General features: G+C 40.2%; 1 protein-coding gene across 4 annotated transcripts; it reads left to right on the top strand.

Moving 5' to 3' along the window:
- The first annotated feature begins 13,002 nt into the window (after positions 1-13,002).
- On the top strand, positions 13,003-20,998 carry tekt3 (tektin 3). Of its 4 annotated transcripts, none has more exons than XM_066704383.1 (8): positions 13,003-13,096; positions 14,544-15,144; positions 16,095-16,178; positions 16,301-16,371; positions 17,453-17,596; positions 18,028-18,250; positions 19,301-19,455; positions 19,943-20,998. In XM_066704383.1, the coding sequence occupies exons 2-8, from the start codon at positions 14,572-14,574 to the stop codon at positions 20,157-20,159; spliced, it is 1,467 nt and encodes a 488-aa protein (XP_066560480.1). In that variant the 5' UTR covers positions 13,003-13,096; positions 14,544-14,571; the 3' UTR covers positions 20,160-20,998. The 4 variants fall into 4 exon arrangements, with proteins under 4 accessions (XP_066560480.1, XP_066560482.1, XP_066560481.1 ...); XM_066704385.1 differs by having other exon boundaries at positions 13,009-13,096; positions 14,698-15,144; XM_066704384.1 differs by having other exon boundaries at positions 13,009-13,129; positions 14,698-15,144.
- Positions 20,999-27,381: the final 6,383 nt, after the last annotated feature.

Here is a 27,381-nt window from a genome sequence, read left to right as displayed (position 1 = left end):
TTTATTTCTTTACTTGCATTATTGTAGTTATGCATATCCAGTTAACAGATACAGGGGCCATAGGCAAAATGCCCCAAGCTCTCAACAGGTTGTGACTGGCCTATCTACCACAATGATGCATCTTATTATGTGTGTTCTGAAGCCTAAAAGCTGAGGGTGTCATTCTTTGATTTCTACTGCAATATGGATTGCAATTAAACAACTCCCCCCAAAAATCATTGGTCCTGGTGAGAATAACTCTGCAGCCTTAATCCCATCAGCTGCAGACAATAGCTGTGAATATGTATTGGTAACACCAAGACTGATACACACATATTTATTGAGAGTTGAAACGGTCCTGCTGAATGCAGGAACTCCATTTAGCACAGATTTGACATAGACCATCTTCAGCGTCACATCCCTGTCTGATGTTTACTCCCATGCGTACTCACGTGTCCTTATCAGAGCCACTATCAGATGTAGATTGGTTTAATCAAAACACTATGCCCTCGAACACATCTCTGCAGCTTAACGGTTCTAGGTTAGTAACCAGCAGAGGAGGACAGATCTGCCCTTTGCCACACATTTCTTCACAGAGCACTATTCCTCACAGAATATGTAATTCATCATCAGATTTGCCAGGCATCAACAGTCTAACTGGAGGCCAGAGTGAAACAGAATCTTCTGAGGGATTTAATTAAAGGAGCCCAGAGCTTCACTCTCCATGCCTCCGGGATTGTCATTATTGTCAAATAGGGATGCCATATTTATTATGCCCAACATAATTAACGTGTTTTGGTGCGAGAAAATAGAGCTCTGCTACAGAGAGACTCAAAAAGGCTTCTGACATTCTGCGCATTCCTCATCAGCTTGACAGAAGAAATAGTCCAGTTTCTGGACTCTGGACAGTGTCAGGGGACACCCACTATGCCAGAAGGCTTCCAGCCAGCCAGGCCTTGGACAGTGCTGACTATATTGTTAGGTCTCTTTCTGGTTTACCTCTCTGCACAGTGGCTCCATTGGAATGCAATAATTGCATGTCTAACAAAGCAAACATTCATTCGCCCCAATTCGGGGTTGGGCTCTCGATGCTCCTGGCCCAGGCCCTCTCCACTTTGTGTGACGTGTTTCGCACATAGACCAGGGTGGGCCCGGTACCTGGCTCTCTGTACTTCATTAGGACTGAAACCCCTGTCGTTCTCACTGCCCACAATGCTATTCAGGGCTGGCACCCACTCATAGGTCACAAGGCATCACTTAGCAGTTTAAAACTTTAAGGCAGGTTTATTCCATGACAGTCAAAGGAACTCTCTCCAGTTCTCACTCGTTTTTACGCAGATTCAAAACACACGCATGGCAGCTGGTGTAAAGTCTCATTCTCAATGGCTTTGTTTAGATGCCGAAAATGTTGTCAATACAAGTTAACCGATTGAAGATTGATGAACCGTTTATAAGGCAATCCATTGAAGGATTTGTTTATGTGACGATGACAAAGGGGGGAACAATTGCCACCCCCGTTTTATTCCAGTGAGGAGGGGGTCTCCTTATTCCCCCCTCTCCCCGCACAGGCTTTAGCAAGATCCCAATGTACACACCACAGAGTCAATATTTGGAATTACAACAAGTTTATTACGATGGTTGCCAGGCGGGGCACGAAGTCCGCCGGCATAGAGGCCCCATTACCTACAATTAGAAACACTAAAACCTTGAACAGGCAATTGAGCTAGCAATCTATTAACAAAACAAACAAACTAGCAGAAAATGTTTAAAAGGCAGGCAAAATAAAATACTAAAACTAATCCCAAGAAAATCCCCAATAAAACTATGCTAAAAGTAAAGCCCATCTTGGCCCCCCCAAAGTCAAAGTCCTGGAATTAAGGTGCGAATATGCTGCAAGGAGTCTTCGTCACCAATGTCCATTCAAGTTCATGGCAGGTGGATTCCTAGCAGTATTCCTTGGCAGTATGGGGTCCCCTTCCTACGGTCAGCTCCTGGGCCAGGCTCTGCAGTGCCACCAATCCTAGGCAGGGAGAGAGGAACAAGGAAAGGACACTCAGAGGGGACACGTCATTAAGGCCGGGTAAGTGAAACCACACACACACACACACACACACACACACACACACACACACAAACACACACACACACTACAGTGGTTATTTTCCCCATTCACGTCTCTCCACAGGTGCACTGCTTTCCGTCTCAGGCCCAACTGACCACCGGGGGAACACACCGTCTCTACCAGCCCTGTCAGGCAAGTAGGAAAATCAGTCCAGTATCTATTCTCAAATTAACTTTCCTTTTCTCCTCAGGAAAGCACACGTTACGCAGAGGCAGCCAGGAAGGGTGCACAGCAATCAGCCAAAACTCATTCAAAACCAAGGAGTTTTCCCATAAGACATCAGCGTACTTATCCTGCCATTAACAATCCCCCTGGTCCCATCTGCAGCTTCCTCTGTTCCTCAAGGCGGTCGTCTAGTCTTGTTCCGCCATTGTCACACACCCTCCCCCGCCTAGCTTTTTTAAGTGAACACAATTAAGTGAAAAAAAGCAAAGCAAATCAAGTGAAAATTAACAAGTAATATAACAAATACAAAAGTAATGACAAGTGAAAATAAAACCCCACAAACTCCGTAATAAAATAAACATAATAAATAACACCAATTAATAGGCAACACCCAATCACCCCTCCCAGCACCTCTTGTAACACTTATATGTACAAGAGATGTAATCAGAATACATTTTTGCACCTGTGTAGTGCACCCTTTAGTGTCAAGGTTACTATGACAAAAGCTCATGCCATTCTTGCTGATGACAGCTGTAACATGTTTCGCGCCTTGTACGCCATCCTTGTATTTCTGATATTTGTTTTAATTCGACAGGCTCAGCAAAATATACTCCTTGTGCGCTTGTTGAACATTAGAAGGCGAGAACAAGAATTAGTGTACGGCAATGTAAATTTGATTCAAATGATTAGCTTGATGTCCATACCACCCCCCATGACGATCGCTGGATGAAAGCACAAATCAAGGTTTTTGAATTTAAAGGTGTGACTCAAATTAACAGACGTGCTGAAAGAACCCATAGTTTCAGATTGAGATAGTATTGGGATTTAGGTGTTTACATGGCTAATAAATGCTAAGATTCCTCCGTTGTACAGCTTATCAAAGGTCTACACCAGGGGCGTCATGCAGCTAAATGTTTTGGGGGGCACAGTTGGAAAACAAATTACAATTACTACAAATAGCTGGTATTGAATGCTTTCAACTACATGTATAGGGTATTATTTTAAATGTAGGTGTAACTTAATGTACTCCTCAACATACATATTGCAAAAGTATTGGTAGGACTTCAGAAAAAAGTTTTTAACGTTTCTCCAATCCCGTAAAAATACAGTAGGCTTAACAAAGTATTCAGGTAGAGAGATCACACATAACGGTAAGCTAATTACATCTGTATTGTTTACTGTATATATTCCTGTATCCCGCTGTATAATGGCATCTGCCAATAAATAAATAAATACATAAATACATAAATAATAATAATAAGAAGAAGATTGGTAGACCCTTTTGGTAGTGCCTGATGTAGTGCAAACTGTTCATGACTTGCATTACTAATGCATTAGTTAACATTAATAAGCTATGTTCATGCTTTGTAAATATATCAGTCTTTTTTCTTTGTTGTAGTTAATTCATAAGTTAACATTAACAAATACTTTTCATGCCTTGTTGATGCATTTCTTACTGACTTGTTCATGTTAACTAACATATTAGTTAATGTTATATAATAGACACTTACTGTAAAGTGTTACCAATTTGTTTTTATCAAATAAAAGTTTACAGTGGGTTTTTTAGATTTTTTGATAAATATATGTTTACAATAGATCAAATATTTTTCTTCTTGAATTGAAACATAGGAAATTACCTGAACACTTAAATAATAATAATAATAATAATAATAATAATAATAATAATAATAATAATAATAATAATAATAATAATAATAAACAGTTAAACTTTTTTTTTTTACTGTTTTTAAAAATAATTTAGCATTTCTATTAAAACAAGTATAGACACACCTTATAAAACAATAGTAAGAGAGATAAAACAACAACGCCTGTATATTTTATTTCCTTAAATTTAGTTTTTAGGAGATTACATACTGATTTAAAACGGAACATTACAACAAAAATATTACAGCACAATATACAGTATATGCCTCAATCTGCCACTGAATAAGCAAGATAAACTAAAATGTCTTAACAAAGGGAATTCCGAAGTACATTTTGTACAAAGTGTGATGTGCTGCACCTGCTGCCTTGAACCCAACGTGCAACAGAAACTGGGTGCGCGGGTAGACTCCGTGCTGAGTCAGGGGCTGTCGCTAAATTGCTACTATAGCTAAAAAGGTGAGGGATCTTCTAAGATAAGCCATATTTATTGAAATTTTAGGTCTGACATAAAAACACGAACAATGGGAATCATGTTAATGGCATGACGCCACTGGTCTACACCAGCCCTTTCATTCAGAACAAAATTTAATTCGGAATGATTTAATTCTGATTAGTCTGTTCCAACTCAGGTGTTTATATGAGCATATTGTATTCCTATTGTATTTAGATATTAGTTTGATTATATTAACGGGTTATTAGGGTCCATGTAAACATAGCCATTGACTGTGCTATATGTTTTAGTGTTGCAGCTGCAGATAATTTATCCCCATCATCTGTCCCAGTTTGGTCATAGGGTGTCAATAAATTGGGAAAATGAAAATGTGTACAACTCGTATGAACAGTTACCAGCTGGCTCGTGTTTATACTTTGTGTCTCTGAAGTCTTCCTGCTTGTGTTGCACTTAAAGCTTAAGTCATAGTTACCAAAGAGACTCTGCAGTCATGATGTGACCTTGCCAGTAGTGGGAGGACAGCTTATAAAAATATACTGCCCCTTGGGGATATCTGGCACTCAGAAAAAAGCGATAACTTGTGTTTTGTTTATTGGTGAGAATATATTCAGGAGGTTACAGAGGGAGGGGGAGTTTTTTGTTAAGATCAAAAATGGAACAACCCATGTTTATGGGAACTGGGATACTTTTCCACTGAAACAGATATTACACGTCTACTCTGGGCTTCCCTGCCAATCCAAATATGACCACAGATGAGCCAACAATGGAGACCAGATTAATGGACAACAATCTCAAATCAAACAATGGTAGCAAGCCAAGAGCGAATCAATTGATGGAGAGATCTCAGTCCTTCTTAAAATGTAACCATACAGATATTGTCGTCCCAATGTCTTTCATTGCTGACTCATTAGCTGAAATAAAATCCATTATGAAGTGAGTAAACAAATGATCAGATGAGCACAGAATGTGCAACATTATCTTTTTTGGAGCCAGACTCACATATCTTAAGAGCATGGAATGAACATTAGAGTGGAAAGGTCTTTGTCAATAATCTGACAGATAAAAATGTCCACTCCCTTCTTCTAAACAAATTAGTTTGATACCCTGGTGTTATAGCTCAGGATGAGGTGCACATTTTGTTTTACAGCTTAAAGACACTACAAAAGTATACATTTATATTTGCCTGACACATTTCAGTACTTGCAGGCACTGTAAAACCAAGTAGAAGGGAGAACATGTATGTAATTTCCATGCGTTGCTTAACCATGTGCTTTTAGATACAGTAAGGTGGTCTGAGTTCACACCGAGAGCTTGGTTGCAAAAATAATCCACACCAGAGTTTTGCTCGTTCTTAAAGAGCCTAGGCCATTAAATAATATTGTTTATCAACAGTGAACTCTAAAATTGGTCAAACAAAATATATATACCAATATATACAAATTATTTAACAGGAATTCCATTTTGCAGTTTTGCTCTGATCTGGGGTTTGGCCTCCATAAAGTTAAGTTTATTTGTGCCAAAACTTCAGAGAATGGAAGACCTGAATGTGTTTAATGTGCCGACCCTCACACACAGAGAGGCCTTTAAAATCTGAATGGAATCACAATGGAAGTTGATTCACTTGATTCACTCCGGAAATCAGATATTTCAAATGAAATGCTGTACCTTGGCTGGATGAAGAAATTTATTACAAAATTAGAAATACAAATCACTTTAAAACATACACATTCTATGTATACAATTGTTGCAAGTGTTGTGTGGCTTCAAATCCCATATATTCTGAAGACAGGGGGCACTGCACAGTGTATACATTATGGCAACATACTAAACCTGACAATGTAAGTTATATATCTTACAAATACCTCTAAAGATAAGAGACTTGGAACTAAAACTGCTGCTTTTTTTTCTCACTGCTTCCAGAAGGATCCAATAATCCCTCCATAAAACCAGTCTGTTTTTATCTCAGTCTATGTGGGGTGGTTTTTTATTGCACCTATTATGCCATCACATTTTATGGTTCAGTGGCTCCCTTCAGATCCCCTGCATAGAAATGTTCCTCGCTAATAGAAAGATACACAGAGGGCACTTGTAGTATTAACTAGATGACAGCTGACACTGCTGACACCCGCGCTGAATGGGAAACGGGGAGGTGGAAGTTCAATCACAGACATTTAACAGTAAAATCAGATGACACAGTCATGTGTTCAGGTTCTGAAGAGAGAACCAAAGGAATCACACAGCGGCATCTCTCTCAATAAAGGGCAGGGACACGGGAAATATGTTATTATTCGACGTATTCAACAAGTCAGACTATTATTTCAATAGCTCTCTGACAAGCATGAAACTGGGCAGTGTGTACTGGCCGCAGCTACGGTACTCAATGACATTAACCTAGTCATACAGTAGGAGCATGTTTGTCTATCGCAGGCGTGTCAGTCGACAGCAGGGTGACAGCGCCGGTGATGAAACCTGACCATGGGGCAGTCATCGGAGAGCACAGGTATTAGGTTATCCCGCATTGAAGATTGCTTGTGTCCAAGTGGAATATCACTGCCAATCTCATACAGGCCATTTTCGATACATCGAGCCCCTAACTCAGAACTGCAGAAGCACTGATTCAAAATTCAATCAAGGCTCTGTGCTACAGTTGCCCTGATCGTGGGTGTAACAACTGCTTGATTTATTTACACCAGATCTCTTCCAATATTGCCTGCACCGCCATCCCCACCTTAAATGAACCTGGCAAAGACGACCTGGAATGTGTTATTTAACAAATTGTTAAATGATTGAAAGAATCCTTTTAGTGCAATCTCAGTTCTTGACCCTTGGTTCATCATGAGGCGCTGAGACTTTTTGATATTTTATAATTTCAGGTTTGGCAGATAACAGAGTGTTTGCTTGGGTTTCTTCCGGGTCCCATTCGAGAGCAAATAGCAGGGTTCTGAAAAATACAGGTTGCAATCCATATGTTTTTCTTCAGATGTTTAAGGTCCCTGTGTTATAATTCTTCCCATCCTGACCAGTTTGTAAACTCGTAGGCTGCCCATTTAATGCAGTCATCTTTGCAATGCTATCTTGCTTATGTGCAGTAGCCTAAGTCTGTCACAGGTCATGGGGAAGCCCCAGCAATCTGATCCTCGACATCCTCCATGCAAGTTAGCTTCAGTCATCTTAATCATCTCTAATGACTAGTTCCAAGCAAGCCGCTGCTCTTTTCCTCTATAATCAGAAGTCATACACAGAAATTTCGCTGCCTAGGTGTCTATTCACCTTACACTGCAGTACTCGTGTGCCAAGAAAATGATATGAAAACAAGCCTTGTATATCACCCTGACATCCTGTGCATTCTCCCAGTACTCAGAGATTTTTTGAAGGATTTGCAGGAATCTGTTGTTCAAAGCCCTTTTCATCTGTTTCTTGGATGTGAAGTCAATCAGCCCCATGTTAAGTCTTTTCTCACTATGGGTCTGTCAACTCAGGGGTGCCCTTTGCATGAGGGGGGCCTCTTAACAGTTATTTAAATAGTGCCCTGTTTACGACCGTACCTTCCTGAACTCAAAATACCAAACGTTAAAATGAGAATGGTGCGTTTCACATCTGTGCAATCATAAAAATAACAAATCATAATAATTCAAATATAGGAAAAAAGACAAGTTGAATCTAAAAGCCTGAAATCTGATGGTTGGCTGGCAATGTGACATGGTGATGTAAAAAAATAAGAGTATATTCCGGTGGTGCACAAATCAGGCCCTTGAGATCCATTCTAGTTTAGATCTTTGCTTCAAGCAGTCCTAAACTAGTTATTGTTCCTAAATGGCAGTAGTTAACATTTAGGACCTCCTTGGACCAAATATCTGAACTGGAATGGATCTCAAAGGCCTGAGTTTTGCACCATTGGTGTACACCAGTGGTTCTCAACCCTGGTCCTGGAGGCCCCTACCCTGCTGGTTTTTGTTCCAACCGAGCTCTCAGTTACTTAATATAACCCTTACTTTAACTACTACTACCTTTTAATTGTTTTAAACAGTAGGGTTTTTAAGTATAACATTGTATAAGGAACTTTTCTTACTAAGGAATTAACTTTTTTTCAGTTACAGAATTAAAAAAACACAAGTGTAAGCAAATTATTAGTTAAATTAAGGGTTCAATTAAGTAATTGAAAGCTCGGTTGGAACAAAAACCAGCAGGGTAGGTTGGTTCTCCAGGACCAGGATTGGGAATCCCTTGCATATACATTCTTGTGTGTGACAAACCTGGATGAAGAACTGTACAGCAACTGGAGCAACACCGAGGTCAATAATAAAACCCACTGTGACTTTCATTCAGCCAGTTCCCCATGACCCAAAGGGAATATAATGTGGTGTTGCTTTAGTCACCATGAGCCTGTACGCTCAGCCATGGGGAGCCCTCACAGTGGAATCACAAAACTGAGGAACTACTGCTTGACTCACTAGCAAAGTGTGTCTTTGAATAATACATTATGTGATCGATTTTTGCATCTTATACCGGAGTATGGTTGTCATTACTGGCATATGTAAAATCATAATTTTACGGCCCATGGCCACTTAGTGTGGAGTAGGACAATGTTCCCAGCTTACTGGTATGGAAAATACTTTTCTTTGTAACAGTGATGATGAGTTTCATTTATTCCCCCCTACCAAACCCCCCCCCAAGATAAGAGACCACAACCTCTCATTCGTGAGGCTTATTGTTTCGGCTGCCCGAGCCCAGATTAGTGTAAAGAATCCCAGTGCGTTCGGTGTAACAAGACACGAGGATTACTATTATGTGTTAAATTGCTTTCAGTGGACTCTCCTTCCTGCAATGTTAATGATTTATAAGCTAAATGTAACCTATACTGTATAAGGTAGTTACCTTAAAGAGCGATATCTGATTCTTCTTAACCCCACAGGATTATTGAGGACAGCAGTGGTTTGGATTTCGTGAACTAGAAACCCTGCTCTCTGTGTAGAAAGCACACGATAACATAAGGACTAGGGTTGTTTTTCTGAAGGGAGTGCACCCAATAATATACAAGAATATCTCTGCTTATTTATCATCAGAAGGCATTTAGGATCACATAGCTGAACCTATAACCACACATTTTAAAATCAAACTGGTGCAACACACGCCCAGGGCAACAACGCATTTGTAATTACCATTGACTTCTTTTTAGATTGAATATACCCAGGTCATTTGTATAGCTACAGTGCATTACAGACAAGAGGTTGTTGAGAAAATGTACGAGATTCACAACGATGCAGGAATGATAAACAAACCCGATTAACTGAAACTGAAGGGAAGTGAGGACTGACATTTGAATGTGTTTTTAAGAAGGCAATTAGATTCTGTCCCAGAGCAAATTATATAAATGTATATTCTTTGAATGTTTATGAGTGTTGTTGTTTTTCTTACAGTCCTTGCTACAGGACCTGTTCAAGAGATTAACATTTGACTCTGGACAAGTTTGCGCATGCTGCAGGCACTTCTGCAAGGCCAGTGAAGCTCCGTCTGTTCGAGCTGCGGTGCTGCAGACCTTTGGGGCGTGACTGTGACTTGTGCTCACTTCATAGGGGGGGCTGTTGCCATGCCTCTCACATAATACAAACTTGTAAAATATCCATTAGTGGCTGGAACTCCACTTCATGAAATTCTAACAAAGGACAGCTTCACCATGCAACCCTTGCCCCAGACACACCTCCTCCCCCCACCACACACACACACACACACGCACACGTGCACGCACACGCACACGCACATTAATCTGAATCAGCCGGCCTAGAAACTGGTTTACATTTAATAGTTGTGAACAGATCGGGGTGGACCTGCTCTTTTATGCCTGTTTTTGAGGAAGTAGTGGAAGTATCACTTGCAGGCTGTTCCTTTTGGAGGATTGGGTTCCTGACTTACAACAGGGCCATGTGGCTTTGGTTAACTTAACGTCCACCTCGACAGGCATAGGTCCACATCACAAACATCTCTTTCACAAAGTGCCACATCGTTGGGAGAAACAGAGGCGGGCAATGATAGAAATCAGAGACTTTACTGCATTTAAGTTTAATCCTAAGGTATGTTAATTTAGGATACTTATTCCCTGGGCAGCGAAACTATTCATTTTTATGCAGAGAAGTTTTACAGAACTCCCAACAGGGTTTCCACCTCTTTGCCATGAAAGTAGATTAGATCCTCATGGAGTTTCTATACAGTAATGAGACAGTGTAAAAAATGTCAGCTCGCACAGCTGCACAGGGCCGGTACCATAGAGTTCTGTGCTTCCAGTGTTTACAACTCCCACGGCAGCCATTCCAGGCAGACGACCCCACCCAAAGCAGCTTGTTCAAAATATCACCATTAAAATATCCCTGGTCTGGACATTTCTATTCCTATACGGTCCCTCCCTCCAGGTGAAATTGATCATAGTTGGTCATTCCAGCGAGATCACTTATGAGCTACAGTTTAATAAAATTAGAATGGTGAAAGATGCTGAACACACACGGGTACGCACACACACACCAAACCACCACCTTACTTGTACGATTGACACAGAAAACTGAAATGTAAAGATATCATTATTATTATTATTATTATTATTATTATTATTATTATTATTATTATTATTATTATAGGAGTAGTAGTAATAATAATCATTATCATCATGTTAGAATAACGAAAGCCCCCCGGCCACATGGACTTGAGCTTCAGCTGTGCCGGACTGGGAGTCTGGGAGTCTGGGAGGCTTAACTGACTGATTGCTGTCTCTTGTATGGTTGGCCAATCAGTCAATTATCTCCCTGGGCAGCACCACACCCTTATTAAGGCGTCTCTGCACCCAACAGGGGAGTAACAAGGGAGAGAAATACGTTTACTGAGAGACACTGATTGAAGGAGCATTTTGGGAGATTGATTGTGTAAGGGCCAATGTGGTGATGGTTTTGTTTTGGTATGTTTATATAAATACAAGTATTTTTGTCCACATTAATTCTGTTCCTGCCTCCTGGGTGCCAGCTCACATAATTTCTGAAATAACTGAAATAAAAATACATTATTTTTTAAAAAGTTTGTTGACATAAATTAGTTGCTAATGGCAGTCAGGGATTAATTATGCTCTCTGTTGAAGACAAGGTCACCTAAGAAGAAGATATAAGGCCTGCAGTGTTTTTGTTCAGTAATATAACAAAGAGCATTCCTCTGTGACAGATACTCAAAACACTGGAGTTGTCATTGTGTTGTCATATTACAAAGGAAAGACTAATCTATAAGCAGTACTATACAGCAATCAAATAACCATGAACCTTTAAAAAACTATATATCTGGAGGAATTTTCACAGTGTTTGATAAAAAAGGAACTAGTTATTAAAAAAAAGTGTTTCTTCACATTATTACTCAGATTAATATCTAAAGCAATCTAGCTGCAAATAAACATTTCAAGGGCCAGACAATAGATGCCAACAATACAAAAGCATATAACAACAGTCAAATAAAAAAGTGGGTAGGAAATTGCACAATGACCAATATAGGCAATATAATACAATCAAAAAGCCATGAAAGGTAAATACTTGCAGCAGTAAAACTTTATATTTTGCTCTTAATAATCAAAGAATAGTAAGGCACAGAAAGAACGGGTATAATATAAATAGAAAGCATATTGTACCAGATGTTACATGCCAGAGTTATGCCCATCATGCGACTTCTTTCACAGACCAGTAGCACAAAAAACACCAGATAAATAAGACTTGTCATTATAAACCTTTGTTGTTATGGGTAATTAATTGGATCCACTTTAATGCAACTAAATTGTTGTCATGTGTTGGGCTGGTGAAAATGTATAGCACTGAAATATAAATAACCCCTGAACCACAGCACATGACAGCTTCTTATAATGCATTGAATTCACCTATAGAGAGCTGTGTTACAATGGTTTACAAATTCATATATGACTTGGCAATAGCTGTTGAACTCTAAGATGTGTACAACAATGTGCCTGTTGAAAGCACTGTATACAGATCAATAGATAACAGAATGGTCAAGCTTTGCTTTGAAATTCGAGCCTCTTTGTCAGCTTGAAAACGTCATTTTCAAAGAATATAAACAGATGGTTATTTTGTGTGTGTGTGTGCTTTTTGGTTTATAACAAAAGGTAGTAGTAATGTTAATTGTACCAGAGATTAAACCAAATCACACACAAAAGACACAACAGGAATTGACCAAATACTAGGCTATTTACAAGGATACACAGAACAGAATGTGCCTTTAAATTATTACTCTTGCTTGTAAAATCAAATGCAAAAATATGAATGAAGGTAGAAAGCATTTTTGTACTTCTTTATTGTAGTATAACTATGCATGGATCAGTGGCCGTGCTTGCTGCTGCACAGGGCTGCACATGCGGCCTGTCTGCGCATCTCTGCGCATCTCTGCGCCTCGGCCGAGCTCCTTGGGGGGTTACTAGAGCAACAGCCTCCGTGGCAACGAAGTAACTTAGAACAACTTAGTTTAAGGGGCCGCCTTTCTCGCACGGCGATTGGTTCATATTATTGAAATAGAACCGCCTTACTCACGATACTCGCAACCTGATTGGACAGCACTGCTGTCTGTCGATAATTCATTAGCGCTGGATACCTTTCTGTTCTTGCGGTGCTGTAAAGGTGTGAGCTAGTCTTGTAGGAGGTGCGACAGCTGCGGTGTCTCAGGACAGGACCATTGTGTGGCCAGAGGTATTGGGAGCTTTCTAACAACCGGTTGTTCAAGTAAGCATATTGTACTGTTATTCATGCATATTTTAAATATAAGTGGAAAAAAGTACAGGGTGCTAGAAAAAAAAGTATCCCTTTTTTTCTATTGTGGGCAAATAATATATATAGTATGCCGAGTCAATAAAACAGGGTCTGTTCTGATAATGCATGTATTATTGTGTAGGAATGACTAAAGCTATTTAGTCTGAGTTATATTCGCCCTGGACAAAGGCGTCTGCTAATAAATAAATAAATATATAAATAATTACTATGTAAAATGCAGTACAAATAAAATTAATCTCATATTTCGAGTTTTTAAAATGTAAAAACAAGCAAACAAGCAAAAATAATATATAGACACATGGGCAGTTTATGCATGATACTGAAGTTAAGTTTAACGTTTCATTTACCGTTTATATATATATATATATATATAATATCAATTGTAATTGCAATTTAAATGTTATACTGTTCATTATAATCTGATGTCATAGCCAATCGTAAAAAAATATTTACAAAAAAAAAAGGTTAAGATTACAATGCATGACATTAAAACAGTACATCCTGTCATCTTATGACGCTAATTGGCAATTATTATCCAGCCTGTCAAAGGAGAAGAATCTGACATGTTTGAACTTGTCAAAATCATTGCCTGATTAGATACCATTATCTAATTATTAACTAGATAATAATAATACTCATGATATTATTATTATTATTATTATTATTATTATTATTATTATTATTATTATTATAAAATAGTAGTAGTAGTTGTAGTGATTATAATAATTCTAACTTCTCTCTATGAAAATGCAGAGTATTGCACTGCTCCAGTTGCACATTGTGCTTTTCTTTGAGTAACCCATGCAGTTTGGAGTTTCTGGCTGTATTCCATAATAAACACCAGAAGGTGCCAGGAGTGCGACACTGATTGTGCCTTTTATTGACAGTTGCCATACGAGGAACAAAACCTCTTTCTTTAATTTAGTACAATTGGTCTAATTGCTCTGAAATACAACACCTATTTGTTTATCCAAACCTCCAAATGAATTGTTCACACCTCAGTTTCAAGCAATTAATTCATATTGAGAATCCCTACAGGATAGGTCAACTTTTTTAATGCTTCTGACTGGTGTTTAATAATGAACTTCATGGTTTAAAGAAAGGAAAAGGGTGCTTGACAGAACTACATTTTATGTTCTACTTTTCCACACTGTTGTTGACCTGATCTAGTTACATGTGTATCTGCCATCTTTTTACACAGTGCAATCTCTGGAAAAAACAAAAACCTGCAGACCCTGCGGCTCTCCAGGACTAGGGTTAGCCACCCCTGGGCTATACTAATATTTGATATTTTATGGCTGCACAATATAAATGAATAGCTAACTCATATAAAAGCCTGACATGCTTACATATTTTTATGTCTTAGGAGACTTTTGGAATTTCCTTTGTTGAACATGGAACTGATTGGGTCCACCCAGACTGCTACTTACGCCCGTCCCAGAACAGGCCATTTTCTCCCCGCTATATCCACCATGGCCTCCAGTTATAAAAACCATTACCCTCACTTTGCCCTTGTCCAGAGTGCCAACCAGCCCTGGAGATCCAACACTTTCTACCGAACAGTCAGCACCGTTCCCACTCTGGCCTCTATCTCACGGACTTCCCCGGACCTCATTAAAGCCAAAATGAACTTCTACCCCTCGAACCGCACAGCGCTCGTCACTCGCTACACCCCGGAGGACTGGTACAAGTCCAACCAGAGCAACTACAGGGAATCGGAGTCCTCCCGGCACAGTGCGGAGAGGCTGCGCAGGGACACGGCCCGCCTGATCCAGGACAAAGAGCAGCTGACCAGGAGGAGCCAGGAGACCACCAACAAGAACATCGGGGAACGCATTAACGACATCGCCTTCTGGAGATCCGAGCTCAACCACGAGATTGAGAACATGGTCGGAGAGATCAGTATGCTGACTGACGTGAAGAAAAGGCTGGAGAGGGCGCTGGCAGAGACGGAAGGCCCCCTACAGGTATCTCCAGAGCTGAAGTCTGGGGGAAGGTCTCGGTGGGAGAGAGTGTTTTCGTGGGTGTGCAGAAAGCTCGCTGATATATGTAGTTAGTGTTTAAGCTGATTCAATGCAGGTAGAGTGAAGTGGGAGTGGGAGCCGGCTGAGTTCAGACTTCAGTTCCTTTCACTGCACCGGTCAGTCTGTCTAATAGTAGGGACTGCATGACGCCAAAAGCTCCTTGGAAGAGGAGAGGTTTTCTGACATATGCCCATCGCTTATTATCATTTTCTACAACAACCTAAGATGGTGCAACCCTGATCAGGGTGTCTAATACAATCAGCACGAGTTTCCAGTTCTCGCTATCCTCACCTGTCCAAAGCAGAAGAATTCAAAGTATTACTAATGTCTAAGTGGGGTCATTAGAGATAAATAGGTGTCCTACAGAGGTAACTTGGCAACAGCGGTCAGACTGAGCGAGGGTGGTCAATTATCTTATTGGGTTTCCTTCGGGCCATGTAGTGTCATGTTGATCTCACTAAAGATCTGGTGACATGGAGGGTGGAAGGGGCAATATCGGGTAACATACTGTTTACTCGCGGACTTTTAGGTAATCAACAACCAGGTTTCCAAGATATACGCTCTCAAAACACTAGGAACGTGCTATGGGATTTGGATCTATGTCATTATTAGTAGCAATGGTAGTGGTAGTAGTTGGTCTTGTTTTGCTTTCATTGGCTTTTGATTTGTATTTCTAGTACAAAGCATGTGACCGCTTATGTCATGGAATACACAATAATACCCAATTTGTGTTGAAATTATATGTAGAATCTTGTTAAACGTTTCTACTTACAGAACATGTGTGAGCAGTTAAACCAAAGCCTTTTTTTAAGGATGTATATATATATATATGCCTAATTATTGCTTAGTGTGGCCCTGTTCTTGACGATGGCAATTTTATTTTACAATGACAGGTGGCCCAGGAGTGCCTGTACCACCGGGAGAAGAGAATGTCTATTGATCTGGTCCATGATGAAGTGGAAAAAGATTTACTTAAGGTGAGGCAGGCAGCACTATTAAATATACATGCTGATTGTACTTTTATCAACAGGAGATATTTTCAGTGACTGCATTGAGTGTGTGCAAATATATATTTTTATTGTCAATTCTGTTTCTCTAGGAGGTTGAGGTCATCAAGTCCTGCCAGGAAAGAATGAGGCGTCACCTGGACAGGGCCAACGCCCAGCTTGCGTAAGTCAAGTAGGCAGTCAGGTGTACCTCCTGTAATCAAATCAGACTGGCAATGTGCCTTCTTGCAGATTACTGTCTTATTATCTTGGTTGGTTTACAGCAGTGTGTTTGCTGAAGTGCAGTGCAGTTTCAGAACAGTGATACGAGGACAATAGGAAGAAAATGTCATCCCCAAAAGCGCCATTGGAGTTAAAACCTTAATTTGGAATAAGACTGGGCCTGGGTGACATCATATCTTCAGCAGACTTGCCCAATCCAATTTCTAAAGCCTGTACTTGCTGGTGGCTTTCAACTGGGTTCATACCAGCATAGTTACTATTAATTTAGTGACATGTGGAATTTGCTGTTGGCCAGTGGGCAGAGGTTCTCATTGAATCATTTCCTCAATCATAGAACAATCTTCTCTGTTTATTGTTATTAATAAGCACTCTATTTTTCTAGTGCAGCCTTCTGTGCGAATAAAATAATCAAGGCAGACGTGAAGGTCACATGAAATGTCTTTGGGCTTGTTCTCAGATGTAGCAACTTCCTTCCAAACTGGATGGGTGGGGGGTCTGCAATGCTGAGCCTGGTTGAATCACAGCTAACCGAAAGTGGGATCATTAGTTTGGCAATACCTTTAGTCCAAAGTCTGAGGCTTTCAGCTTTTTCTGTGTAGCCTCTGCTTGTAAAAGACAGCTAAAACACTTTTATAATACAAAGCAGTGCAATGGTTTCAGTGTATCCAGCACTAGCATGTAAAATCTGATCAATCTGCAGAGTAATAAAAAATGGGAAAGAAAGAGGTAAACATACCAGAAAAATTAATCAGATGCAGGTTCTCAAAGTTAAAGCCATAAATCAAAAGATAGATGTTAACCACACCACAGTTACAGAGAATTTGAAGTGCAATACAACTTAACGTTTTTCTTTATTTTTTTGTAACCTTAGAAGCAAACCGTAAAAACAGCAACCATATGGATATGCACTTCAAATACATTGAAAATACACACCATAAGCTCAGGAAAACAAATACTCTACAGGTGCTCTTGCTTTGAAAGTACTGAAAACTGGTCTTTATCAAGTAATTCCTTCATCTCAGGTCCAACAGAGCAGCCCAGCACGAGCTGGAAAGAGACATCAATGACAAGGTGACGGCCCACCGGATTGATGACAGATGTCACCAACTCAGAAATACCTCCGATGGCATCAGTTTCTACAGAGGGGTGGAGAGAATCGACCCCTCGTAAGAGCAAACACTATCTCAAAATGCTGGAGATAATTTTGGGTTTGGGGTGGCTTGGTTGTTAAACATAAAATGCATTTCAAAACAAGGAAGTACCCCTTTTCAACGTTGATGTAGCGCTCATTGTTTTGATTGTTTGAATTCTACTTTCCTTGTACAGTCAACTCTGGTTTCTTCAGTATCTAAAGAAACTAAACTATTCACACAAGCACATAAGCCCAGCGATACTATCTAGAAAAGTCACACTGTGTTAAATGAAACAAAAACATCTTGCTTGATACAGTAACAATCATCTCACATTTGTGGAAAACCAAAGAAATCCAAAGAAACTAGATTTTAATGAATGTTCACCTGTCATACTTGTGTCGCGTTAAGCTGCCAAGGCAAGTTTCAGAGTGGATGTGATGATGCTTGTTGCCTCTCCCGCACAGACTCTCGATCCCCGATTCCTGGGCCAAGTTTACGGATGACAACATCCTCCGGTCCCAGAGTGAGCGTGCGGCGTCTGCCAAGCTGCGGGATGAAATAGAGATCCTCCTCAGCAGCACCTCAAACGAGATGTGGAACCAGTTCAACTCTGTGAACGTGGCTTTTACCAACCGCATGTCAGAGACCGCCGATGCCAAGAACAACCTGCAAGCGCACTTGGCTAAGGTGACATCCTAGGTGTTGAATGCTTGTGTTGAAGACACTTAGAAAGCAGTGACAAGAGTTTACTGTGGTGTGCAGTGAAGCACAGTGAAATCAAGGTTACACACAGAATAGTAAACCATGGTACAAACTATGGAAAAGCATGGATATATAAAGTCAATTCATGCTAAACACAAGGTAAAACCACTTTTTAATGGCAATGTGGTAGACGTTTACTGTAGTAAACATCTCCTTCAAAGCTTTCACATCCAAAAAGCCGAAACTAGATCCGAATGAATAAGAATAATGTGTGTATTTGAGCACATCAAAGTGTAGGTGAATAAAGTGAAGATTCAGCTATTTAGAACATGTAAAAACAACTGCATTCCTGAGTAACTGTTAAATCCCATTGCATTCAAATCTCCAAAACCATCTGTCTCTTTGACAGGGACTGGGCACCCAGCATCTCTCTCGTGTCATGTCAAATTCAGAGTGCATGGGAGATTTTACGCATTTCTTTCAGAGCCTGGCATAACTTTACACTTACATACTTTATACACACTACATACCAAAACAGCCTTCAGTTTGATATATATATAAATAAAGTGGCTTTTGACAATAAATTTAACTGCATTAGGATACAGATTTGTATTTTGCAATTTGAAGAAAGGTCGACTAGCTCTCAGGCAGAGCTTTAATCAGTTTTAGCCTAGGAAGCCAAGTGTTCAGGCATCTTTAACAATCAGCGTGAACCAGAAACCATGTGAGACTCCAGTCCTGATGACTCAACTTGCATAGTATCCGCAGACTGTGGAGCCAAAGCCCATTCCAGCCTCTGAACATCATAGCTTAACGCGATGTGGGCATAATTCATTTTGTATAATTTTGTAGCATGAATGAAAAGCACTGCATTGACTGAATTTACTAAACACTTTATGTCCATGGCCAAGATGAATAGGAAACAGAAGGAACTTTGATTACTTGGTCCTTTACTTTAAAATATAACATGTTCTATGTTGCTTTGGGTAATACTACTATAATACTATAATAGTATCTTCTCGGTCAATTGCATAGACCCTGCAGGAGATCTTTCAGACAGAGATGCTCATCGAGGCCTTAAAGAAGTCCATCAGGGATAAAGAGAGTCCCCTGAAGGTGGCCCAGACCCGACTGGAGGAGCGAACCAGGAGGCCCAATGTGGAGCTGTGCCGTGACAACCCGCACCACCGGTATGTTCAGGGCCTCCGCGGTGGCCTGGCTTCCTGAGCGTGCAACTGATTCCCCACAGTGCCCTGAAGATAGATTGGATGTGAAAGGTCTCCTAGTTGACTCGGTGGTATTTCTATTTGGATAACAGCAAATTACAACTATCATGCAGTCAGTCGACTACCGCTGAAGTCTGTATCCCAAACGCTGCTCTGTGCAGTATTTTATGTGTTTTCTGTGAAAATAAATACATACATATGTACGTACATGCATACATACTCAAGAAGACAAAAAATAAGAAACACACAGGCATAACCAGCATGGTCTCTCAGAGTCTGCGATCACGAGATGTGCTGTGTTGATGAACTGTATCCATAAACTGCTTGAGGCACTAAATTAATCCTTTGTATTTCATATAACAGTAGTTTCCCTTCAACGGTAGGCGCTCAGCATGTAAATGAAATCCACTCCAAGTAACCAAGCCCCCGTACTTCTCGCTGTTGCCCACAGGCTGGTGACTGAGGTCCGGGAGATCGAGGACACCGTGCAGAAGCTGAAGGAGCGGCTGCGCGACGCCGAGCACACGCTGCAGACTCTGGTCCACACCAAGGTGTCCCTGGAGCACGACCTGTCGGTGAAGGCCAACTCGCTGTTCATCGACCAGGAGAAGTGCATGGGCATGCGCAAAAGTTTCCCCAGCACGCCCCGCCTGGTGGGGTACACATAACGCCCCAGCGCTGCAGGCAGTCAAGAGGTGGCGTCTTTCACATATGCGACACGCAATTCATGTTTCACAGGCTTCACATTGTCCACAAAGCAAGGGAAGGATCGCTACGTTTATAGTCATTTTTCTGTGATTTTTATTTTATGTGTCACTAATTAAATGCTCTTGCTTTGAAAGAAAATTAAATCCCCCTAGGTGGATGGGGTCTAAGTGGGTGAGGGGGTGACAGTTACATAACTCTACAACTGCTTTAAACTGCACACATATTCCACCTATCCCTAGATTAATTACATGCTGAATCAGCTTTTCACATTTTCTTCTTCTTCTCTGTATATGATTTTTATTAGTAAACTGCAGAGTTGCACATTTTGACGAATCTTCATGCCTCACAGAAGGATGAAAAGCAGACCAATGAGAAAACTTAATACAAACACTTGATAAGTGAAGTCAGTAAACAAGACTAAACCTAAACAGAGACTCTGACTAGAATTTCCCATTTTTCAACAGCTGTGCTTTGGGTTTGTTGTCATATTCATGCATGTTAACATATTGCATAATCTTAAATTGGAATTTAACCGCACGAGAGAGGTCAAAGTGCTTGTAACATCTTTAATTCAGTTCAAATGGTATTAGGCATTGCATCAAACATGATCATGTTATTGGCAAACTCGATTCATAAGATTAATTACAATCAAATGGTTTGCATACAGAGTTCAAAGAAAACTGTTGAGGCATATATTGATTAATCCTGTCAGAGATATGCATGTGTTAATAAAAATACATACAAAGTATCTGTGAAATCTAACATCGTCCTGCAAAAAATAAAACCAATCTTTCCTCTTCTTGCTATTTATTCTCTCTTATTGGTTGCGTGATTGAATTCAAGATCCCAAGGACTCTAAATACGTAATTTAAAGGAAAGTATTAGTGTCACTGGCTGTACAGAGCTATAGCCCTCTGTTTACTCCCAAAGACGCGACAATCTGAAGTGTCTGCAGCCTAAACATATATTCTAGGGGCAGATGCCTGGCATGCTCTCTAAGCAAACACAAAGGGGAACATTTGGAAGGCATGAGGAAAAAACTTGCTACCCCTGCTGACTGATAATAGAACTTAATGCATACAGCCACAGTGATTCATCTTTTTTTACCAGAGGACAACAGACTCCAGGGTCATCAGAGGCAGGGAATATAATTTCTACAGTGTCTGAAAGAAATCTCATATTGTCTTCAGTACAAATGTAGAAGACCCCAAAGAGACGAAGCAGTGACCCCAACGATGTGCAAGAATAGGCTATGGATTGTAAATGGGATGTTACTGTTTTTATAATGATGCTTCTGGAAATGCACCTGAAATGTTACTTGTTTATATATCCAGGTTCACTGTTACTCAGTTGTTGTTGTTTTGTTTTTGTTCTCTAAACGTGTCAGCATCTCGTGCAGTCTGGTGCCATTTCATGTTGTTATACTGTTGAATGTTTCTGTTGGTTTACGTTTCACTCAAACGCTCTTGTTTGTTCACAGCATCCCTAACTGATCTAACAACTTGCTTAATTTGACATCTGCAGCTTGTGAATGTACAAATGTGACATTTGCAGCTACTTAGAGGCTGAAACATTAATAAAGTCTTAATTAAGCCCATTGTTAATTCTATTAAAGCACAGCTGGGAGGAAACAGAAATTACTGGAGGGCCAGAATCCTTGCTATAGGTTTTATCTGACTGAAATACCCAATACAGGATGGAACAACAGTGTATATTTTCACTGGCCATTAAAGAACAATTTATTCAAAATGTATTTCCCAATAATTATAATAACACCAATGAAACACTCATTAATATAAGACCTGTTAATGATTAAAAACATTCAGATAAATCATTATGATCACCAGTAATTGTATTCTACTCACATGCTGCCCACCCAATTATAATACTTTTATAAGGCATTTTGAGTAATGTCGTTTAATGATTGCCACATTACGTTTTTAATTCCATGGTTTAATTTTATTTAAAACCCTGCCTATAAGTCACTGTGCATTTCAATAAAGCACGTATTTGTCAAATAAATTACAGGCTGCACTGAATTTAAGTTTATATTTATTATAGTGGAATATTTGTACTCCATAGTCATTAGGGAGACAAGGCAGTATTTGGCGCGTAGTGAATTTGCTGATGTTAGTCAGCTTCTATAATTGTCTTTCCTCTTACGCTTTGGAATTATTTTTTCCGTCTCTTACTCTTTTAATAACGTAGAAACGGCCATTTGATTCTGCTGTCTGTTCTCACATTAGAGCTAAACTTGAAATGTGTTTACAAGGAAGAGAGGAGCCCCTCCCTGGATTGTCAAGCCCCTCAGGAAGCTGTTCCCAGAATTTATGGCATCCTGGAATATCACATTGATATCCACCTACTGGCCCATGACACGTCTGACATCAGATTACAATCTTCAGTGTCTGATACTTGGAAAAAAAGGATCTATGGAGAAATACTTCAAAGTTAAATTATAAATATATGGGTCACAACGTGCATAGAAATATTTAAATTTGAAGAACATTCAAAATCATAGCTAATCATTACAATGTCATACTTCATACAAAATTGAACAGTTCCTTGAAGGGAAATCATAGAGAGCATGTATCCCTGTTTACGCTCCATGCTTAAAGGCTAAACAGATTTTATAGATTAGGTAAAGTGTTGTTATGATACAGAACAAATGGGATCTACAACTGACCTGTAGCATACGAATAAACATGCTTCACGCTTTGCTCTGAGGCAGGTAATTGTTTCACTATCATGGGGAAGGGCAGAGGTATTTCTTAAAATCAGATCTTGATGGACATTCTTAATAACATGGGCTCTCTCGCTCTGTAGACTGTGATGTGCTGGACTGCGACCTTCAGAAAATCACATGGGGAGGTCCTGTTGCAGAGCCCCCCCCCACTCACACACACACACACACACATTCCATGCCTGCTTGTTAAAGCGACATCGCTGTATAACTCCTTCAGCACTTTATCATCAGCCTTCCTGACAGACGGCCAGCAAGCGGGAAATGCTGTGTACCAGCAAAAAACACACGAAGGGCAGAAGTCGAGTTTGGATTCATGTCCCCTCCCCACTGCCCGTTGCCTTCCCTGCTTTTCAAAACAGCCTGCTCTTCACAACACAAATAGCATCCTGTTGGAGGAATGTACTGTGGAATGCCGTTAGCAGGCCTTGCATATCCACGGTATATTTTTAACAGAGGTTCCCATTATAGCCCCAGCTGAGATTATACTATTTTTCCAGCAGCCATCAGCCATTGCTGCTCGAAAGCAGAGAACAAGGCAACATAGCAGGATCAACCGATCCAGACAAAGCGTTTGACTGTTTCACAGCACGGCATGTCGACCTGGGCAGGTCTTTTGAGCTCTATCCTGCTAATCATTTGAATGTCTGACTTCAGAGATGTCATATCGCAGGTACTTCATAGACAGGATCTAGGAAAAGGGCAGGATTCAGTTAATTTAAGATGTGGTGAAGTACAGAATACACAGCTATCTGTGAAGCTGTGTTTATAAAGAAGGGGCTCTGTTAGCATAATATCAAACTGGATTGTTTTTGCTTTGCCCTGCTGAATTAAATATTGATTAGGAGAATGAGAGGTTGGTCTTATTCACAACACTCCTCCTATCTCTTTCACCTCAACGCCTGCATGGGGTAACAGTCACATGTCACGCTAATATGATGACATCCCTCCCTGACCACACTGTGGCTGACAGTAAATTAAACAATGAAAAACTGATTGCCTTGCAATATTCCTGAGTCACCACCCACCAGGGTAATATGCCCATGGGTGTAACGTTGCTGTCATTTCATAATGCTTACTCATAGCCTGGGATGAACAGAGATAATGTGGAAGTCTATCTCAGTTATTTATAAACCAGCCTCCTGGGACACTGCTGGGAACTTCAATCGTCTCATGAAATGTTTCTCTTTCAGTCAAAGGATTTTATCAGAAGTTAGAGAAGAAACTGTGCGGTGGAGTGGGCTCTCACCAGTTTTTCGTTTCATTAATTAAGAGGAAGCTCTTAGCTATAGATTAATATTCATGAAGCATCAGAGAGTACATAAGTGCAAGGCATCTCCACTCATTTGCCATCCAGTTCAAGAAAGCAAGTTTTGGGGCTGTGGCACGTTTTATGAATTAGACTGTGTTCACTGCATTTCGGGGAGGGAGTTGTTTGTGACTTATTTCAGCACATTGGTCTCTGTGTTCCCAGCTCAGCTCCACACACATCCGACTTGTTAACTGCGAATTATCAGCGGCCTGCACATCAGAGTAGATTAATCAGTATTATTAATATGAATTATAACAATAATCCAGTTTGAATGCATCTCAGACACTTGTGGTGAGTGTGGGGCGCAGATAACACTTCCCTTGCTCCACAATCAGGAGTACTAATCAGCTGCCATGGCCCCGTGTGCCATGTGGAGAGGGTGCGGTAGGACTTTAAATAGCAGGGGTTGAGCCAAATAAGGCCACAATGACACATCTGGGCGGTGGAGAGGAAGCGGAACAAGTTGATGCTGCCAACTTCATGTGGCTCTAGAAACACTGTGGTTACCAGGGAATCGCCTCGTGAGTTTAACAGGCTTCCCCTGTTGAGAAGTGGCAAGGTTGTCGAATCCTCCTCCACCCCACACCGTCCCATTTGAAAACGGGAATCCCGGCTGGAATCTGTTGTTGTTTTTTCCCCCCATTAACAGCCTTTCTGTAAGTTTGCTTTTCAATTTTTATCTTTGGGTTTTTCTTAGCCTGCTGAACAATGCTAAAGAAGGAACATCTGTGTGCCCTGCAGCTGGTTACTAATGCGGCATTGTGACTTCATTTAAATGTCAGTGTTTTACTTTTATCTTGCTCTTGCTGTGTCCAGTTTTAATTGGTACCTGTTATACATGTTTTTTCGATTTTGCATGTCATCAAAACGACTCTTCTGTCTCACTGCTATTGAATTAAAATAGTCAACAAGCATGCTCATGCAGCTGGGTGTAAACTGGGTTTAGAGTATCTCCAAAACAACATCATGTGAACTAATTCACCAGATGTAGACATAAAAAGTTCACATGGCTTTCTCGATTCCCAGGTTCAACTCTTTTTTGAGTTTTGTTGAAACTTGGAAGAAAATAATTGCAGAAAATATTTTGACTTTGAGAGGAAACAAAAATGCAATACTAAACCACAATACAATTTTGGAAACATAGCAAACTGGGAGATTTCAGATTGTTACTGGCTCTCACCTCAGACTAGGTTTGGGATAACATGCCTTATGGTGATTCTTTTATGGGGGAAAATATGTCACACTTGTGCATTTTCATTTACATTACTATATTTTCAGTTCATGAAAATGTCTGCATGGATCACATGTCCTAACCAACCCCCTTTTCTGCAGAATGGCAGCTCTACAATCACACTGCAATGAATCAAACCTTATTAATGTTTGGAGCGCAATGTAAGCCAAGCTTCGTGTTTCATTTATAACCAGACTCACAGATCAACTCCTTCTAGTGCTTCCTCGACCTCTATTAAGCAGATGGAGTGAATTCAATATGTGTGTGCTGCTGGCAAAGTCCCATCACTCTTTCACAAACATTGGCATATAAGGGTTTCGATGGCCTCATGCAGCACGGTGAGCCGTTCCTAATTTGCCCCTGTCCTCTGCACCCTTTAGCCTTTTCAGGGGTTTTTTCAAAGTTGCTGCCAGGCTGCTGTCAGACTGCGGAAGGCTTTTAACAATCAGCAGTATCAAATGCCTGTTGTCTGTGGTGGACCTTATCAATCACCACCTCTATATTAATACAGAGCAAGCGCGAGCAGTGGCAGTTTTCTGCACACTGCAGCTCACTGTGCTTTGCGTCGTTTTGCTACTCTCCTTGAAAGCACCAGGAATATCTGTTATATGCATGTAAACATGGCGCCAAATTCATGAATTATTCACACACTGCATGCTCTCCATTCTTCTGTGAACACCACCGTAGGGGACAAATTGCCAACTAAGTCTACCTTGGAACTGTCGTTGAACGTCTGTTGTCTGCAAATCATCCATCTGTGTCACTGGCCCCAGTTTGTTGGGAAATAATTACGAGCAAACGTTTTTTTTAAGGATTCAAGTAATCATGACATAATATTCAACTTGTATATGATGAGTCAGGACTGCTAAAACACTGGCAGGAAATGGCTTGATGAAACAAAAGTCTGTGAAAAATGTGTACTGGTTCATGTACACATTATTCAACCAGGAATTACCATGACTACAATATCAATACATGCTCTGAGCTCAGTGTTTAATAGGAATACTATTGTGTAAAAGGACAGAGCACTGTTTTGGTAACACACTGGAATACGGCTTATTATAGCAAATGGATATCTATTTTTATTTAATACTTAAAATCTTGCTCAACCATTTAGCTCAGCACTCCCTGTTTGTTATGATTTTCGCTGCCGTAATTATTCTGAGAATCACCCGTTTGAGTAATGGCAATAAAAGAGGCAGCTTGTTCTATAAACATTCCTTATATTTAATTGAAAAGCTAAATTAGCCAAGCCCACGTTTCAATAAACAAAAAGTAAAACCCCTCCAATCACACCCATTTTGTCTGTCACTTCTCTGTTAAATTTTCTAGAAGGATATAATAAATTAATGAGAACATCGTTATTCATCTGACACCTGCATCTGTGCACCACGATGTAGAATAATGACATTTCAGGTTGACTTTGAAAGGGTTTACAGTCTTAGTGTCTTTGACAGGGATGAGACAGAAGAGAGACTTTCCCTGTTTGTTTACAAATCAGAACAAGAATCTCCAGTTCAGATGAACAGGAAATGGCATTGGATGACATCAGTCAAAGCTGCCACATCGAAGACTTGGGCATCCATACAAAAGCAGCTCGTTCACAGTAAAAGTATCCACATTGAAATTACCTTGTTTTGCTCAAAGCTGCATCCCCACCTCCCTGGCTCCAGTATGTGAAATTCAAGGCTAGGAGACCAGATCAAAATGCCAAGGAAAGTTATTCCTAAAATCAATAGCTCTGGTACTTAATCTACTGTTTTGTCTAGATGCAGTCCAAGAATAAAATCTACTGAATGCAAAAAATAAACAAACAAACCAAAAATTATTATCATTATTATTATTAGGTTAGTGCCAAATAAATATTACTGTAAGAACAGACTGTGCTGAAAACTT

This window comes from Amia ocellicauda, chromosome 5, assembly GCF_036373705.1.
Source record: "Amia ocellicauda isolate fAmiCal2 chromosome 5, fAmiCal2.hap1, whole genome shotgun sequence".
Taxonomy (NCBI): domain Eukaryota; kingdom Metazoa; phylum Chordata; class Actinopteri; order Amiiformes; family Amiidae; genus Amia; species Amia ocellicauda.
The sequence above is the reverse complement of the archived record's forward strand: the minus strand, read 5'-3'. Positions and strand labels throughout refer to the sequence as shown.